The sequence below is a fragment of the Papio anubis genome, chromosome 2 (assembly GCF_008728515.1).
Source record: "Papio anubis isolate 15944 chromosome 2, Panubis1.0, whole genome shotgun sequence".
In the NCBI taxonomy this organism is placed as follows: Eukaryota; Metazoa; Chordata; class Mammalia; order Primates; family Cercopithecidae; genus Papio; species Papio anubis.
Genome location: NC_044977.1, coordinates 22,345,175 through 22,365,727, shown reverse-complemented (window position 1 = coordinate 22,365,727; position 20,553 = coordinate 22,345,175). Strand labels below are relative to the sequence as shown.

Genomic DNA, 20,553 nt, shown 5'->3' with positions numbered 1-20,553 from the left:
TAGAATCGTATATGTATTTGTATATTTTTCTTAATAAACTGTGAGTCCCAGAGGCAGAAAAGGTTTTATATTAACCAATGTACTCCAGTGAGTAATTAGCTAATTAATCATATAAGGTACTGGAGCAACAGAGTGCACTGAGGATTCAAAACATAGTGGTCATATTCCCAAGCACACGAGTCCTCTCTTATCTTCTAGGGATACATTCCAGGACTCCCAGTGGGTGCCTAAAACCACAGATTCTAATGAACCTTATATATAGTATGTTCTTTCCTATACAAGCATACCTATGATAAAGTTGATTTTATAAATTAGGCACAGTAAGAAATTAACACTAATACTAATAATTATTATGAGTAAAGTATTATTAAGTAAAATCAGGATTACTTGAACACAGCAAAGCAACGCTGAGACAGTGAATCTGATAACCAAGATGGCTCCTCAGTGACTAGTAGATAGGTAGCAAATGTACCATGGATAAGCTGGACAAAGGAATGACTCACATCCTGGGCAGGATGGAGCTGAATAGCGTGAGATTTGTTTACACTACTCATAAGGGCACACAATTTAAAATGTATGAATTGTTTATTTATGGAATTTTCCACTTAATATTTTCTGAACACAGTTGACTGTAGTTAACTGAAACTATGGAAAATGAAACTGCAGATAAAGGGAACTCCTGTATATTACAGTCCCTTAGAGGAGACAGACACATTCGCGTGACAGAAAGATGGACAGAAAGATCACATGGAGAGCTATGGAGTAGCATAGAATGCCAGCTTTGCCCAGACCAGCTGGTTAGGAATGGCCTCCTGGAGAAGAGGCATTAGCTCAGTCTTGAAGTATCAGTAGGAGTTAGCTAGATAGAGGAGTGAAAATTTTATAACACAGGGGGGACCAATGTGAATAAGGAAATATGTTCGGCTGCCTGGGAACCAGGTAGTTCCCATCCATTTGTAATTAAAATGCAAAGGAGGAAATAGCAGGCAATGAGGTCATGTGTTAGGCACAGGTGAGATCACAGGGAACCTTTACATATAAAATGGCCTAAGATACCATCTACCTGAATGTCAAATCAAATCCTCAGCTGTGAGAGAGTTCACTACAAATTCACTTTCTGCTTGGTGAAATGGAACAAGTATCATTGCACTCCTTGATATACCATAAATATACCAAAGTGAATACCTATTCATGAATATGTCACAAAAAGAGAAGTATCATTCTTCTTAACATAAACCAACTAAAGACCAGTTTCCTCAGCTCTGTTTAAGGGTATTAATTAATGTTTAGAGTATCTGAACAAATGGCAAATGATTACTGTGACCAGATGTAGTGCTTTTTTCTGTTTTCTGCTTTATAACCAATTTGTAACTCCTGCAATGAGACTGAATTTGCTACAAGCTTATCCCACTTTAAGATATGATGACACACTAAAGGCTTTTTGCAGTGTAAGAAAAGAGATCTGTCCAAGTCTTTCCTAACCCAGCTTTCTAAGGACTTTTCACTATTGTTCAGAGAAACACATTCTTTTCCTGGTTGTAGGTACTAGAGACATCCATTCAGCGCAACGCTACCATTTGTGAGGCTTTGAGGAGGAAAAAAGAAGGATACCTCAAGTTGCCAAAGGGCAATTTCTGCCAAAAGGAGAGAGAGGTTTTCAGAGTTACTGAATAACAGTTGCTCTCTTGCTCTCAACAGCTACATTTTTTAAGCCTTTTACTGTCCAATCCCTGGCCTGAATTATGATGTTCAAGACTACTAAACAACCTGATGAGTAGATATCTTTAGGGATTTGATTTTTAATGTTTTATGTTTAAAGATACTAAGTATGTCAAATGGCAGGCCTGCAGACAGAGTTTATGTGCAGTTACATTGCCAAAATGCAATGTTTTTTCCCCTGATATTAATCAAGCTAAGCTTTTCATAGAAATTAGCAATAATTGAATACTCAATTGAACAGGGTAAAAATAGTGTTCTGTACTCTGTCGTCCATCTATCGGGCAATGGTTTTATCTATCTCAGATTTTCTAAAATTTTGCAAATTTTAAACATCCTGTCACATTGTCAGCCATGTTTCTCTCCATGTATAAAATGTGTCCTGATTTGAGGTTCATAGAATATGGTTACCATATAAATGGAAGTCAAGAAGGTACAGATCTAGTTCTATGTACATGAAGAAGAATTCATTCAACTTTTTTACCCCCAATAAAGTTCTATTCCTAGAACATTTAATTACACCTTTTCTTTTACACACAATTACTGAAAATATATTTGCATTGTATTATTTACATATCTAATAATACATCTAACTTTGGTCTTGCTTTAAAAATTCTATACTCAATTTGCTTAAATCTAACAGCATTCAATTGAGTCTAACGGTGAGGCTTTTGATAGACTGCATCATTTTCAGATCATCTCAATACTGTTGGAGCCTTCATTTCCCTTCACTAGCATCAGAATGCTTAATATTTTCCAGTTATTTTACAGAATAATGAGTACAGATTGATACAATTATTCAAATAATTTGCACATATATATTCTGCAATACAAAGATGGCAACACTCCAAAATTTGGCTGTAGGCTGGTAGTCAGCACTGTAGTGCAGTGACTCAAGATGTTCCTTCATCATTGGTCTGAAACAGTAAACATCCGCATGAAAAGAAATTCTGGAGGTCAGTGTATACTGTAAAAGAAAAAAGATGTGGAGGCCGGGCGTGGTGGCTCATGCCTGTAATCCCAGCACTTAGAGAGGCCGAGATGGGTGGATCATGAAGTCAAGAGATTGAGACCATCCTGGCCAACATGGTGAAACCCCATCTCTACTAAAAATACAAAAATTAGCCAGGTGTGGTCGTGCATGCCTGTAATCTCAGCTACTTGGGAGGCTGAGGCACAAGAATGGCTTGAACCCAGGAGGTGGAGGTTACAGTGAGCCAAGATCGTGCCACTGCACTCCAGCCTGGTGACAGAGCTAGACTCTGCCTCAAAGGGAAAAAAAAAAAAAAAAGATGGGATGCACAAGAATCAAACATGAAAAATCAGTGCCATCAATTTTCCACTAGTCTAGAGGCAATTGGTTTTATTTATTTTCAAGATCTAAACTACATGCCACTTCTTATCAGCAATGTGTTTCAGGAAAGGATTTATTGTGTACATATCATGTGCCACTCTCTGTGCTAGACTTTGAGAAAACAACATTAACAAACGACCCCGTTTCTTCAAGGAGCTTACTGAATAAAGAAGACAGAAGAAAAGTAAACAATTACAATACAGCCTGATATTGATACACTAGAGATTTGTAAACAACATTATAAACAACCTTGTCTTGGTAGCAAAGTGGTGTTTGAAAGGGATTGTTAGAATGAAATAAAATAGTTCCATCTGGTTAGATTCTATAAGGAAGTGATGGGAAGATTGAATGAAGAAAAAGAGATGTCACTGATGTGTAGGTTTCTAGCTTTGGTGAGTGGGTGGATTATGCCCTAAGATAAAAAAATTCAGGGAGAAAGATGATAAGCTCAGTTTTTGAGAGGCTGAGTTACTTAGGTGACATTCAAGCAGAAATGTACAGTAGGTAGTTCAAAATATGAGTCTAATATTTGGGGACAGAAAACAAGAAATACAAATTTGAGAATCACCAAATACTCAGTATATCAATAATCAACAATAGTGATAGCTGAAATTACCAATGAGAGTATTCAGATAAGAAGAGAAATAAACTTAAAACAGAAAAATAATTTCAAAGCTGACCTTTGATGAGCCTTTCTGTAATTTTCCCAATGGAGTGTAACCATCCTCTCATGGTCTATCCTATCTCACTTTAACTGTGGGTCTACTGTCTCACTTACATTCTATCTGAAAGTGGATATTTACTTTCCTATTAAATTATAAACTAATAGTAGAGAGTTCTGGGTTTTCCTAGAGTGTGTCACAAATAGCAAATATTGATTAAAATACATTTATTTCAATGGTATCTAAGTCTTTATTATCAAGTTCCAATATTTACAAACAAAGTATGTGTACAGTTGATATGGGTTCATCTTGACTGTTCATCTATCTGTATTCTGCCAACTGCCTGAGATGATGCCTCTGTTTTCTGAGTGTTCAATGAACATCAAAATCCTTAATGTCTAACTTCAAATTGAGAAAAGGCAACTCATTAAATAATATAAAATTAATAGATTATTGCAAGTTATTTGTATTTTATCTCTTTAAGTGTATTAGCCTTGGTGACTAGTTATCTTGCCTCATTAAAAACTGAATTTTTAACAGTGATAGGTTTGTTGATACCTATTACTATTAATAGCAAGCAAGTGCATGATGGCCAGCTGGGGCTAGTGTAAATACTGTGTGGTTTTGTAACAACATAAAGATAGCAGACCATCACGGGTACCATGTCCTAACCAGCACTTCTTATACTTTACTGTGCAGATGAACCACCAAAGAATCTTATAAAAATACAGATTCTGATTCAGTAGATCTGAGTTGGGGCTGAGTTTCTGCATTTCTTACAAGCTTCCAGGCGATCTTGATGTTACAACTTTTCAGTCAATTCAGGTGCTAAGTCACAGCTTTGTATTTTGACTGGACAGAAGATCACTCATAGGTGGATTTCACCTGGCAAGTTTAAGGCTCCTTCCAAATATCCATTTGTCTGATTTACATGCTTACAAGAGAGAAAAGTTTGGTTGTAAAAGGGACGGGAGGGAGAGTGACAAGAATCATGAAGGGGCTAGAACTGCGTCTGACTCCCTTTCTCATCTGAAGAACTGACTGGTTTTGAATCTCAATGAAAGAAGGCTCATAAAATGCTCTGTGAGGCTGAGTCTAAGTAAGCCTTCTTTAGTGCCACAGTGGCAATGTGTGAAACAAAACTGGGAACAGGATCAGCCTCTTCTCTTACCCCCATCTCTGTCTCATTCTGTAAACCATAGCAGTTTAATACCCGGAGGAAGCAGAGCAGCCCACATCAAAAGGCAGTTATGCCAAGTGGGGCAGTGTTTCCATAAAAAGCATCTCTGGCAGTGGTGGTGCCTGCAGCACTGTGGTCAAGGAGTCCAGACCAAAGAACCTAAATGGACCTTTCCTGAGCATGTGTGACATGCTGTCTTGGGGAATCGGAAGCAACTGGAGAGGATGGGGGTAGAGTGGCTAGTCCGCAGTGAGCAGGCAGGAGGGTCTGTACAGTTCAGATGCGGAGATTCCTGTGAATATCATCACGTTAGTACTGATGCACTGGTTTGTATGTACTTAAAAGCAGTATTGGTTTAAAACTGATAGTATAAACAGCAATCTGTTCAATACAGTGGGAGGAACCTTTTCTGTATGCTGCAGAGTGCTTCGTGGCATGGTAGAAAATCTCACCTGAAAATAATTTACATGCTTGGCTCCAATAAATATTCCAATACTAATTTATACCATCTTTGTAGACCATAATAATAATAATTTATATATCAGTTCTGCTTTTATCTCTAAAATGACAGTGGTGATATTTGGTACTACATGGGCTTACAAATTGCCTAGAGAACAGATGCTACATATGTTGTTTTAGCTCATTTTTGAAAGTTAAGATTTGCTCTTACCAAGTTTTTATATAAGATTGAGGTTTTGGTGCTAAAAGAGCTAGAAGTCCTAAAGGGGTATTGATATTTCATCTACACGAAATACCAACAGCTGATGAAGAACTTAAAGTAGATTAGGAATTCAAGTTTCCTCTGTCTATTGAACAGGTTTTGTGCCACCTCAGTTTTTCATCACAACATCTGTTTCTCGTTAGCAAATGCAAGCTGTTGTTTCCAGTGCTGCAGGAAATTCATATGCAGTCTGAGGCAAACTTTGCAGACTTATAATCACACTTGCTGCTCCACATTCTTTGGAACCAGAAAAGTTTGGTCATTTTTTTTTCAGGCAGAAAAAAAAAAAGCAAATGGGTTTTATTTATAAAAACAGAAAATGTGAAAATTCGTGCAATAAAGAATGCTGTTATTAAAACATGGGAGAATATGGACCTTGAATCACTCATTGAACTTGCAGATTGCTGTCTTCTCCACTGTACTTTATCTTTGTAAATTAACCAGAATGCGATCAGCAATAGCCTCCTGGATCTGTTCTTCTGCCTCATCTGTTGTAGTAATTGCAGTCACAGGTGCAAAGTGGAAAGCAGGCATCCTCTTGACAACTTGGAGACCAAAGCACTATCAGTAAGTAGGAATAAAGGACAATTGGCCTTTCCTTTCTACCCAGAGGACCAGAATATATTCCCTGGGATAATTATTCCACTGGCCCCTCTTACTTTGTCTTTGGGCACAGAACAATGCGATGGTTAAGCAAAGCCTAACACAAAATTAGACAGTTCATTTTACCGAACTCACTCATGAATTCTATTGATTAAATCATTGATTCTGAATTTTACCTCCTGTGGAACACTTGTGTTCATTGAATATTAAAATATTAAAAATATTACCGATAAAAAGATTTCCTTAGTCAAGCAGGTCTTGAAAAGACTAAGCAAATTCCCCTAACACATGACTTTTCAGATCCTTAAACATGGTAATTTCAATTGAGAATCTCCATACATACATCATTTTTAAAACTTACTATTCAGATTTCATTTTCAGACATCATTGTTTGATGGAAAGAATCCTAGTTTTATATCTCTATTAATTTGCAGATTTGCAATATTTAACAAATTTATATCCTCAGTTTTCCTACTGTAAAGGGAGGATTTAAAAAGATTTTGAAAGTTTGTTGTAAGAAATGAAAGAATTCTGTGAGGTACCTGGTACTCAAAACATGAAACTTATTGCTTGTTTCCTTATTAGTATTATTTACAACATAATATCAAATCACATGTTATGAAACACTGACTCATACTCAGTTTCCCATGACTACTTAGTTCACCATAAGACAGTGTCAAGCCATAAAGTTTCCTGTGCTATAAGCCCATTTTTCTACTTGGATGTGCCTTTATCATTGAAGATTTCTTTAGAGGCCAGAAAGTTTAGTCTAATCCTCATGTACTTCCAAAGAAAGGGCTGGCTTCAGAAAATACACACCAGTCACAAAGGCCAAGTGCATTCATCTGTATGTTTTACGTTAACCAAATAAAGTAGTTGAGTTTTATTCTAGAATCATCACAACTGTAATTTTGGTGGTTCATGAGTCTGCTTTTGGCTGTAAGCTTGGATAACCAAGAGTTAACTACCTCTAAAAATTAAATGGCATTCCTTTAAATTTAAATGAATTAGACCATGGTGCGTCTCTTGGCCCCAGGATAAATGCCATGGAAATTAAAGAAAATAGTTCTAATGTCATGAAACAGCAAAGGTCAGATAGGGTGAGATGATTACTCTCATCATTATTAACATTGCTTTGCATTTAGATAGCCCCTTTCCTTTGCCAGACTCATTCTCATTCCATCCCATTGCTTAGGCTCTGAGCAGCTTGCGGAGCTCCTGATGACATCAAGGGTGATCGTGATGTGGAAGAGATACTGAGAGTCAAGAAGGCAGTAAGCAATTAATCTTTAGGCTTTATTTGCTCACTCTGATCTTCTTTTTGCAAACAACCTCCAAAAAAATGGGTTAAATAATACCCATCTAAATATAAAGTCTCTCCTGGGACTTCAGCATTATTTGGATTTTATTAACATTTGTTTTATTAAAATGCAAATTTAATGTTTTTTAAATACAAATTTTAAAATTGTAACTCTGTGTGTGTGTGTGTGTGTGTGTGTGTGTGTGTGTGTGTGTGTGTGTATGGGTGTATGTGCTTATGAATATATGTCTGGAAAGTTTGGGTGTTTGTTGCCTAAGCCAGATAATACCTAAAGTGCTAATATGTGTAAGAAAAAATACAAACACAAAACACAAATATAATCGAAAATAGAGGAAGAGACTTCTCCCTCCCTTTTTCTGAGAGCATTTACTTTAGAAAACTTATAATTAGAAGTACTTTCTCCTCTCTTTGAAGTGTGTATTAATCCTTTTGAAAACTAGATAGGATTCTTGTAAGCTTTATGACCCAGGAATGGCTTTCTCAAGGATCTGAGAGCCATCTCTTTGAAATGTAAACATCAAGGGAGATGGTAGCCTTATGTCCCAGTTTCTGCGCTGGGGAAGGGAGCCTAATTTTGATGTGAGCCTTGCTCCAAATTGCAAAACTCCCTCCTGTCAAAAAGATATGAGAAGTTAATTTTTCCTCTGGATGAAACAAATCAGCTAACACAGATGGTCACCCTACTTACCAGGTAAAGAGAGGATTCATATGCATCACAAATGGTCCTGTCAAGTCCTCTTACTTGAGGACTAGTTATTGTCCATATTGAAAACATATGTAATGAATTGTCTCTGCTTGGCTATATAAAATGGCAAGGTTTCTTTCTGTTTTTGTAATCTCTTACTGATTACTTGTCATGTGCATCATATTCTGGTTTAATGCTTATTTAATTATGAAAGTGTTTTTATGTCTCTATTACCCAGGCAGAGAGTATTTCTAGGTTGGGAGAAGATTGTGTTTTTAGTTATATTTCCCCAACAAATAATTGTGTTTTCATTGGAATAATTGACTCAAGAAAATGATAGAATACACTATCAGTTGTTCTTCACCATAAATGTACATTAGATTCATCTGCAGAGTTTAAGCTACAGATTCCCAAGACCACATTCAGAGATTCTAACATCACTTATTTGAGGTGAAACAGGTTGAGTCCCCACTTTAAACAACTAACCCATATGATTTTGATGCAGGTGGTCAGTAGATGCCATTGTACACAGACTTTTTAACATGATTTTTAAAACTTCACCATATGATAAATACTTCTTTTTCCTGTCTTAGTCATTTCATGGCTCTTTAACATGTCTTATTAACCTTTACAAGTATATAATTACCACACCAGTCAGATCTCTGCTGAGCAGTCTTTCTATTACATGGCCTTCTTATCCATCCATAACAGGGTCAAGGCTTGACCACCCTGCCCAGGCCTCCAGCGACTCTGATGACAGGGAGTCACAGCCTCCCACTACAGTGAGGGAGTGAACACAATTAGCATCTCTCACCTTCTCCAACTCTGTCTTTATCTCTCCTTCTCTTTTAAATCAAACAAACAACTACTACTTTTCCAAGATTAATTCCTTCATTGTACCGTTGATCGCTTCGGTATTTTCTTTTCTCATTTCAGCAATTATTCTGTATTAGTATTTCCATTTTTTGAATACTGTCCCTTTAATCATGTATGCTCAGGCCTCTGTGGTCCCAGGAATTGATTTCAACTCCTGCCTTAGGTTGCTCCTTTCTTTTGTTTCAATTCCTCGTTCAGGTTGCTCGTTTCTTTCTTTCTTTTTTTTTTTTTCAACCACAAAAGTTATCTAAATAGCAGTCTATTTTCATACTTTATATTTTCCTACTCTCTACTCATGGCTTATCCACTGCACAGGGAATCAACTCTCATACAGCCATCTTCAGTTGTGATCTCTCTTCTCAGACCCAGCTCCATAGTTCCTACTACTGAATAGAAAGAAACTGCCACTATATATTCTAAAAATGCCTCAAGCCCATTATTTTCAAACTCGAACTTCCTTTCTAACACATGCAAGTGTCCTGTGTTTTTCTTGTCTGTTAACAACATTAACATCCAGTTGTTCCAGTTAAAAAGATCCTCTAATCTTCTATTTCTCTCACCTCCCACATCAATTCAATTCTTCTTATCTGCTGAGTCTACCACAAAAATATCTCTTAATAACTGTCCCCTTGCAGTGCTTCCCCTGCCACTGCCTTCAGGATATTTCTTTCTGCCTCTTGTCTATCCTAACTTGATTCTATCTTGCACACTTCTCCTAATGTCTCTTCCTAAAACAAAATGTGACCACATCAAACCTTTAAAAGGTATGTTTAAAAAGACTCAGTGACTCTTGATTGCATTCAAAATTAAGAGAAAACACTTTTATTACACTACATAACACACGCCAAAATAATTGTACTTGAATTTACTCAAACTTCTAGCTCTAATTGGTTTACAGGATAGACAGGGAAAGAGGACCCTGTTCAATGACACCTGACAGTTGCAGTCGGCCAAATCCAGTGTCAGAACTCTACAAGACAGATGATCAAACTGCTCAAAGAGATAAATAGCATTTTGTAAAAGCAAAGGAGAGAGGAGAACAGTTATAAAACAAAATGAAATAAAAGATATACCAACAAATACTCTGTGTGAAGATTTTAGAGGCAACTTGGCTGAATTTAATGATATTAAGAAATTACTGTTGAGCTTATTAGATGTATACGTAAAGGATAATGATTTTTAAGTTCTTTTCCATCACATATAAACACCAAAGCATGAATAATACATTTATTTTAAATATGCTAGAGATGGGAGCGGTAAGGACAAAGATCAAACAAAATTTATAAATCTTGATAATTGATAATGCTGGATAATCAATATGAATGCTCTGTCTATTAACCTCTACTTTTATATATATTTGAAATTTTCCATAATAATAAATGTAAAAAAAGCTCATTTTTGATATTGAAAGCCATTAACAACTCTGCCTTAGCATATTTTCCCCGAATTCCTTTAGTCATTCCCACCATGACCTTCACATTTTAGTAACAAACCAAGCACTTACATCCTACGTCCAAGTTCATGAAGACATTCAGACAATTTCTGATGTGTGCTCTGTTGTAGAAATCGCGCTTTATCTATGTAACTACCTACTGATTGCTCTATGCAGGTTTGCTGTTCCACAGCATGCTCCAAACACAGGAGGACTGGCAGGTTTTGAGAATGTAAACCATGGCCAAAGAGATTCCATTTGCATGGCAGACTTGGAAAAGTATGTCTAATTATCTAATCTTTATTTTGTAAATGTTGAACTGTGGTTCCATTACTTTAGCTAATATAAAATGATGAATACTTAGGTAAAACGTTGAGTAACCTCTCATTGGGTGCAGGTTTTAGAAACCTGTGGGACATGCCCATCAATGTTGCCAAATCTCGTATTCGTCATGACATTGATGGGCTTCTGTGAAATTCATTCTGAAGCTCACTGTGTACTTTGGTGGTAATCATCATTTCATTGAAATAGCATTTTTTTGTATTGTACAATATTTCACAATCTTTTTCTTAAGATTATTCCTAAATAAATATATTAGCATTTAAGAGCAGTTTTTTAAAGTCTGAATTAATTTATGAGAAAAAAGATACAAATTTTGCAAATTTTGAATGAAATTAGTCTCTCCCAATTTTTTACATAATAGGCAATATTTTTCATATCTGTGAGCAGCCATTATAATAATATCAACTATGATGAACACTTTGTATGTTAATATGGATGTAAATTACAGCTCTAGAAATATGTCTTGTCATTTGCCATTTGTTAATATCCACTTAATGTAAAGAGATAGGCCCCATTCTCTATATATATTTAAATGACTTGCTCTTCAAATATAATCACTCTTTCAGAAGCAATTAGAGAATAGATTAGGCTTACACTTACCAGGAAATCTACTGTGGAGGTTGGCATCACAGTTGTAGCCATTGAACTGAGCAGACCCTGGAAGCACTCTAATTGTTAGAAGCAGCAGCAACCGTATTTGTTCCATTGCAAAACCTGGAAAAGAGATATCTATCATGTGGACACTCCTACTTACTCCTTCACTCCTACTTACTGGAAAAACTGAGGCTGATCTCAGCTCACTGTTGGATAAGCAGTCTACATCCATGCAGACAAAGCTCATGAAATAACTGAGGATTATCAGTAGTAAAGGCAGATATTTGGGTTATAACATTTCAATATTGTTTTCATTGTTGCCTTCTGTTGGCTAGGAGTGACAAAGCTAGATTTTCATAGTAGAAGAGCTAACATATAGATCATAAAGTTTACAAAAGGAAAATTCTTTATTATACATAGGAAGAACTCAAACCAAGTATCTAGCAGATTGGAATAGCATAACTAGGCAGACTAACCAATTTGGAGATGAGTCTACATTTTATAATGCCAACAAATATATAGTCAGAGGAATTTAAATGTTGAATACTTAATTCTAAGAGGAATCTCGATAATCTTAATGACCAAATAACAATTTGCCCTCAACAGAAAAAAATTTCCCCCAACAGAAAAATTCCAGACTACTGCCACTTTTCAAAATCAATGGTTTGTGTGTCATTTTCTTAGGAAACATAGTGATAGAGCAAAAGGAAGAACAGGGAAATATTGTGTGTGTGAACGATATTGCAGTTCCTCCCATGACTGCTCCTTGGTGGGTAGTAAGGACTGATACAGACATAAGAAAACGTTGAATTCTTAGGATAAAGTAATGGAAGATGTTTTAAAATATATCAGTGTGGGTTGAACAGTTAAATAGAAATGGACTTTAATACTTAAACACCGGTCAGTCTTGCGTTATAATTCTTTTTCTTGTATGCCCATTTATTGGCCTGATAGAGTTAAAACATCTTTCAGAAATACCTAACTTATTCTCAGAGCATAGTTTGTATCCTGAAAAAAATCTTTTGGGTTCGTGGTTTTGGTCAATGCATAAAAAGCAAAAAGAAAATAAAATTGCAAATGGTTTACTCAAATAATTTAGTGCATTTTAAAAGCTAGGGTTTTGGAGGGAAAATGGTGTTTTAGCTGTCCTTAAAGACCTGCCTTTAGATAATTAATCAAGTCTTTAGGAAAAGGAAGGAAACACATCTTGCTTTTGAATCATCATTTCACAATAACTAGTTAACAGTGAATAAGGTCACTTTGGTGAGGATGTGGGAAAGAAAGGTATGCTTACTCTCAAAAATAGACTGAAAAAAATACTAATTCAGCAGGCACTTCCTTCCTTCGGCACTATCACATAGTACTTAGGCACAGATCTAAAGACTTTGGAGAGAACAGCCATATGCCTAGTTAGTTCTGATTGCCTGTGACAGTCCATAAGCAAAAGACTCACACCAGTGGCTGACCCAGACCCTAGGCACTCTTGGCCATACCTGCGCCATCATTATCTAGCTCCTCAACATACTTCAAATAGAATAAGACAGTCTTGCTCTTTTGGAGTCTTTGGAAGACACTAGAAAAGAAAGAAGCCTGAATAAGCAATACACTCCACTGCACCCACATTTATTCCATGCCCCACCACTTCCTTCTCATGGTGGGTCTCAAGAACTCCTGGAAGACATTGGAAACTCTAGACCCACACTGTTGTCCCCAACATAGAGTTGTATCCTAAGAAATTACAGAATCAGGAATTTAAGTTGGTGAGTTATTTTGTGGTTCTGAAATGCTTTCTAGCTAATATATTTTTTCACAGGAGAAAATAACATTTCTTGAATGTACACTTTGCACAAAGAAGGCACTTGGTGCCAGATAACTTTTCTGTAGCTGCTCATTTATATTTTTTATAATGATGGGTGAGATTACAATTATTGCTTCATGTACAGAGAAAAGAATGAGTCTCAGGAAGTTTAAGTGACACGAAAATAAGTGGAGGAACTAGAATTCAACCCTAAGTCTTTCTGATAGTAAAGTTTGTTGAACAAGTTACCTAAATTTCATGTTATTAAATTTAAGATTTTCTTTATTGCCATTTAATCATCAGCCGTTTTCTTTAACTTTTTACATTTTGTATCTTTTAATAGATCTGTTCATCTTATAATGACTAAATAATTTTTATGTAATTAATACAGTTTGCTTTATAGATATATTTTATAATGGGGCATTATGAGGAATAAAATTATTTTTAAAGAGACAGAAGTCCTTATTTCTCATTGTGAAAACAGCAAAAACATTATTATTGACTAAACTAGACACATTTGTGTTGACCAAAAATAAATGAAAAACTCGTGTTAATTGAAACAGCTCACTGAGAACAAGTAGTAAGCTCTTAGCCTCAAAGCTTTAAATCACACCTAAGGTTGTCCAAAAGAGGCATGACACTGTCCTACTCTCTTTAAGAAAACCTACTGCATTTTCATGGGGATTAATACCCTAACCATTTTTTAATGAATAAGAGGTAGAAGTAGAAGGCAGCTTTCTTTAACAGAAAATATATCGATTGGATTCAATAATCCCTTCTCAGCCATTCTCTAGATTTGTCATTTAAAAATCAAGATAAAGGCCGGGCACGGTGGCTCAAGCCTGTAATCCCAGCACTTTGGGAGACCGAGGCGGGCAGATCACGAGGTTAGGATATCGAGACCATCCTGGCTAATACGGTGAAACACCATCTCTACTAAAAATACAAAAAATTAGCTGGGCGTGGTGACGGGCACTTGTAGTCCCAGGTACTTGGGAGGCTGAGGCAGGAGAATGGTGTGAACCTGGGAGGTGGAGCTTACAGTGAGCCGAGATCGCACCACTGCACTCCAGCCTAGGCTACAGAGCGAGGCTCAGTCTCAGGAAAAAAAAAAAAAAATCAAGATGATGATCATAGACTTTACAAAGTATAAGTGCATAAAGAATAGTACAGTTTGATCTGTGTTTTAATATTAAGGCACATTAAGCAAGGAATTTTAAAAGGACACCCATATCTCTTATAGAGGCCGTATCCCTATTTTTAATTTCTACACTCTTGGTAGAGCTTATGACATTTTCAAGCCTTCTGGAGGTTCTTTATAGTTCAACTATAAATTAAAACGAACTGATGAACTATTATCTTGCAAATTTCCTATCCTCAACCTTACCTTCATCATTTCCCCTACACATGGAAAACCTGAGCATCATCTTGCCGTAGGAAGCTTGGAGATGCTATTTTACCACAGTCCCTAAATTCTTTTCTGAAATTGAATTGTATGGGATTGGGGGATTATGTTAACACCCTTTACATTCCTCAAAAACATATCATCCTGGCTGCTCAGGCTCCCTGGCTCTTAGACAGGTGCAATTCCAGACATGTGTATTTTAGTCCTGATCTGGTTATAAAGGTTTAGTGGAGTTTCTCTTCAGAATGTAGAACCTGGTTCCTGTGGTTTACTCTGGAATAATCTGAGGTGCTTGCTGTCGCACTGTGGCTCCAGCAAACTCTTGGCAGAGAATCTGAGCAGAAGCATTTTTCACCTTCTCCAGCACATCTAAGTGCAGCAACCAGTGTCTCTGCTTGGATTCTAATAGTGGTTTACAAGAATGACTTGCCTAATACATCCAATAATACAAAATATCAATACCACATTCTGAGATGATAATGGCCTTGAAGATGTGTGTGCAAAAGAGTTTTGTATGTGTTTCTTACTTAGAATCTTCATAAGTTTAAATTGATGGGAATGGGGAGGAGAAGGAGGATTATAAGTAAAAGGTTAAATTTTAAGAAATTCAGAAGTGTTTATACAAAAAAGAGACACCCGTATCTCATAAACTGTTACTAATAGAAGAGGAAATCATATGCTAAGTGATTTGCTGTCAAATATGTCAATATTTCTCATACTAAATTTTCTTTTTAAAATAACTTCTTCCAACATGTAAATCTCTAATTTCTTTGCTTAGAATTAAATTTGGAGTCAGAAAAATATAATGCACTTTCAATTCCTCCTCAATTTTATAGTAATTGATATAGTTCTGTCACAAACATTGTTCTTTAGATTTTAATATAAAATAATCTTTGTTTAATCTTTTTATTGAGATCTGTTACTGTATGTACCAGGCACTGTTCTATGTTTAATATTCAACTAATTACATAGATTTAATTTTTACTTATGTTAAAAATGTGAAAACCAAAGCTTAAAGATTTTAATTGACTCGCACAGGATCACAGACATAGTAAATGGCAATGCAGAATTCAAAAACAAGCTTGACATTTGGAATTATTACATTACTCTGTTTGACTTGATTGGAGTTTTTCAAATAAATAAAATTAATGTCCTACTGATTTTCAGAAAGTAAATTATATTAATAATGTATGCTTAAGATATGCTTTGAATTAAATAATTCAGATGATTGAGACAAAATATTTGTTAATATCTACACAATTTTCATGACTATTTCATTTAGGCAGTGAGTGCATAAAGAATATTGTTCTTTTCAAAAATTGATTTAACGTAATACTTACAAGTTTTAAGAGCTGACTGTGTACCAGAGTGTTTTAAGTACTTTTATATGTGTTTTCTAACTATGAGACGGGCAATTTATTCTCCTTATACTGGGGAATGAGAACACTAAGGCACAGTAATCTGAAGTAATTTGCCCAATGCTAAGCAGACAGCCAGTGTCAGAATCAGGATTCACGCCCAGAACAATGACTCCAGAAACCACCCTCAACTATTATATGTGGCACTGCCTTCCAGAAAATGATGCATATAATTCTAAATCAAATGGAAATTTGGCAATTTCCTTGGTAAATTTGATCAGTATTGATTTATTCTTGTGTACGCTGTTCAAATAATTACTGAATGTTTATATGTGTCTGGTACTCTCCAAGGGGTGGGGAGATGCTAAGGTACAGCAATTAGAAAATTTTTTATCTGCATATCTGCATAGAACTTACATTCTAACTTCTAAGAGAAGTCAGAAGGAATCAAAATCTATAAGTAAAATATAGAGTATATTTGTGAAAAGCGCTACGGAGAAGAATAAAGCAAGAAGAATAGTAGGAAGTTCTAAGGTGGAAGGGAAGAAATGTTGAAATTTTAAATAAAGTGGTCAGAGATATATAACTAACCCATATAAATGAAGCTTGCTGGTGGGGAACATTGATTATGAATAACCCAGATCTCTGTGTCTATAACGTATACCTCACTTGCTTTTTTTTCTTGCTATTTAGGTACTTCTCAAATAAAATAGACTTTCCTAGTGCACAAATTACTCTTTGGGAATAACTTGGACACTTTAAAAATCTGCATTAACCTTTTCAGATGAATAAAGGTGGCTCTTAGTGCCTGAGAAAAGTAATTTATTAAATAGCACCCCTGTGACCTGAAAAAAAAGTGAACATGTTCGAAAGTGCCTTTATCTGCTCTCAAGAAATAACTTTTGCAGAGACAAATGAGCTCAACAATTTATCAAACTTTTAAACTTCCTTAATTTTATTGCCTTGATATAGGCTGATCTGTTGTTATAGTTGGAAAGAAAAATAGAAAATTCAAACTAAATATCATCTCTTCAAATGTTAAACATCAATCTGAGATTCATGCACTTTTCCCCAATAAACTAAAGCTAACTTTTTATCACACAGATTCACAAAACTATGAAACGAGTTCTTTGGCATTGGTGATGCCCCAGTCCTCTCATTCTTGGCTCTCCTCTGCATTTACTGAGCAGCTACTCTCCATAGGCTGCCTTTCCTGCAGGGGCATGGCCTTATACCTGGTGCTTCTGTATCACTCACTCAAACCTGCTCTGCAGAAAAGATCACAACAGGTCATTAAGGTTTAAATTACTGGAAACATTTAAAGTTCTCAGGAAAAAGGAGAAAAAAAATGTGCGTATTTTAACAGAGATCAAAGTTTAAGTTAAAGGATGAAACTCTACTCCAGCATTGGACAACTAATAGATCCTAGGTAAACAGGCACTAAAGCCACACAGGTAGGCAACTGTATTGCCCAGTTAAGAATCTTGATGTTACACAGTCTACTCTCCAGGAAAAGTACATATTAAATCACCCTCCAAAATCATTAGTGTTGTTTATTTGTTTGTTTTGTTTGTTTGTTTGTGAGACAGAGTTCCGTTCTTATCACCCAGGCTGGAGTGCAATGGTGTGATCTCGACTCACTGCAGCCTCTGCCTCTTGGGTTCAAGTGATTCTCCTGCCTCAGCCTCCTGAGTAGCTGGGATTACAGGCACCTGCCACCATGCCCAGCTAATTTTTGTGTTTTGAGTAGAGACGGGATTTCACCACGTTGGCCAGGATGGTCTTGAACTCCTGACCTCAGGCGATCCACACACCCTGGCCTCCCAAAGTGCTGGAATTACAGGCATGGGCCATCATGCCCGACTATAAATCATTAGTTTTAAAGTGCTAAGAATCACAACTCCTTAATAAAGAAACATGTTTTCTGATGGGGCGTCTAGACTGAAGCTCTACATTCTTTATCTTTATCTTGCACTTGGACAATCGAGTCAACATATATATTTTTTTAAAAATGAAAATATATGACCTTCATTGGAAATATTCATTATTATGTACATATACATTCATTAATGTAGAATGTCCTTGTCTTGCTAAACAAAGAAAAAAACACACCATGTACTTTCGGAATAATGCCTCAAACAGAGCAGGAAATATGCTTAGCCATCAAGAAGACATTCAGAAATTTTATGGCTCTTAAGATTCTGACGTATACCACAAGTAAATATGAAAGCTAAAGGCTGCTCCTAAGAGAAAAACCTACTCCAATTTTCTCTGACACAAACTGAGTGTTCATTTATTTCCCTTTGCCTGCCTTCCTCATTTGTCTTTCTGTTGAGGGTTTTCTCAAGTAATCTACAGCATTTAAATGATCTACAGTGTTTAGAACATTTATTGTAGTACCTTACTTTTGGGGGAGTAAGTGAAATGACAGATTGAACTACGTCACTTTAAAAGCTTTCCCTTAATAATTCACCAGGTTCCTTTTCAAGATATTTGCACATTTTATTCTTCTGAAGTAGCATTGAAGATATGCTAGCATATTGACTTCCTTCCTCCTTTCATGAAGTGTAATCATAACAAATTAATAATAAAATAATAATTTTACTAGTTATCTTAATTGCTAATTTCCCTCTAATAAACTTGATTATTAGTATTATTACTTCAGAGTAAATATATTTCTTTCTCAATAGAGATGATAGGCAAAATATTTATGAGAAGGTACAGCACAGAAATCAATCACAAGGGACACAATGTCAATATCTTTTGGCTGAATATAAACCCACGCCCCAATGTTCAAAAGTATGTTCATGGGCACCAACAACAAATAATGGCAATATAATTTCACATCTTTGTCAACCCTTTCCTAAGAATAAAACAGCTCTTTTTCCAATAGTACTCCTCTCTTTGAGATTTCTGTTAATTAATCAACTTATTTATTTCACATATTTTTGGTGAGCAGTTTCTAAGTGTTGGACTCAGGGTCCTGGGAAGTCAGTAGTAAGCAAAACAAACATAGGCTTTACCCACACAGAGCTTATAGACTAAAGACAGAGGGAATTATTAAATTAATAATCAAGCACATTAAAAATGTTTACAAAATATACTAGGCAATTGCTATGAAAGAAAAGTAAAGCACAGTAGAACCTGATTTAGATGGCAGGTGTCAAGAAAAGACTTTCTGAGAAATGCAATAGTTGAAAAGTATTGAAGGACTGAGTCGAGTTAGTCAGATGAAGGCTGGAGCAAGGCCAACTAGGTAGCATTCATTGCATGACCATAGGTCCTCAAATATCAAAACAGTCAATAGTTTGTGAAACTGTTTTGGAAGAAAGTCCATCATCCTGAGCTAGGAGGAGAGGGCCAGAAGTTAAGTCTCCCTGTAGGCAGCAGGGCCGGGCTGCACCTTTTCTCCTAAGTGGAATGGAAAATCATTGAACACCTTTGAATTGAGTGCTAGCAATATACTACTAGGGGTGCATTAAAGTAAACATACTGAAAATATTATTTTGAAAAAGAAATAACAGGACTTGTTGCATTCTAGGTGCAGAATGAGTATGAAAAAGGAATCAAGAAAGACTCACAAGTTACATTCTCAGAAACTAGGACTATAACAGTCTAATACAACCTTGAGACATGGAGATTCCAATCAGATATTGTATTTCTCATCTTTTTAATCTATGTATTTATCCAAACACATATGCATCCATCTATTTATCCATCCATCTATCTGTTGTGGTAGTGGTGGACACTGAGTCATTTGGAAGTAAGTTTTAGACATTTTGATCCATATTCCAACACACATCTCATAAGAATAAGGCCCTTCTTCACATAACCACAATGGCATTATCAGTCTCAAGAAAGTTACAATCCAATATCAAGTCGTAGTCAAACTTTCTCAATTCGTATTACATAGCTTTTCCCCCCAGTCCAGGAAACCCTAAAATAGGCCAAGGAGATAATACAACTAAGTGAAAATGATTATGTATTACATTTGGCTGTTATATTCCATTAGTCTCTTGTAATAAAGAAATTTCCCTTCCTCAGATAACATTTTAAATTTGTAATTCCATGGTCCTACCAGACCAGAAGAATGGGAGAAAATGCAAGATTCTGTCAAATCAGAAATAAAGTGGCATGACAAGTTATTCAAATATGTTAAGAATCAAGAAATGCAAAGTTTAATCAAATATTAAAAGCTGCATGGTTGCAGAGAGAATTGGGTAATGTGTCATTTGCATCTAAGGGATGTTAGATACTTAGACACATGAGCTAGATGAGTTGTGTGGGCTATCACGACAATGAAATGAGCTTCCCTAATTTATTAAGTCCTTACATAGACTATAAATAGGATTATGTTGCATGATGGCTGCAAATAAGAATCTAGCCATGGTCTCAGCCAAAACTTTGACTAATAAGTAATTTCAGTTAGTTTAGAAGATAAATGCATTTCAAATGGATGAGCATCATTTAACCCTAGGCATATGTAAGCACATGTTTAAAAGAATC

At 35.9% G+C, this 20,553-nt stretch overlaps 1 protein-coding gene across 3 annotated transcripts in view; it reads right to left on the bottom strand.

Annotated features, from left to right (window-relative positions):
- Positions 1-14,173, bottom strand: part of ZPLD1 (zona pellucida like domain containing 1) — a 46,293-nt gene extending 32,120 nt beyond the window's left edge. For all 3 annotated transcript variants that reach the window (XR_002520248.2, XM_021933999.2, XM_021934000.2), the window contains exon 1: positions 11,493-14,173. Coding sequence is in view for 2 of the 3 variants with exons in the window: in XM_021933999.2 (XP_021789691.2) it covers positions 11,493-11,733 (241 nt within the window). In the remaining variant the exon portion in view is untranslated. The remainder of the gene's footprint in view (positions 1-11,492) is intronic.
- Between the last annotated feature and the right edge of the window lie 6,380 nt (positions 14,174-20,553).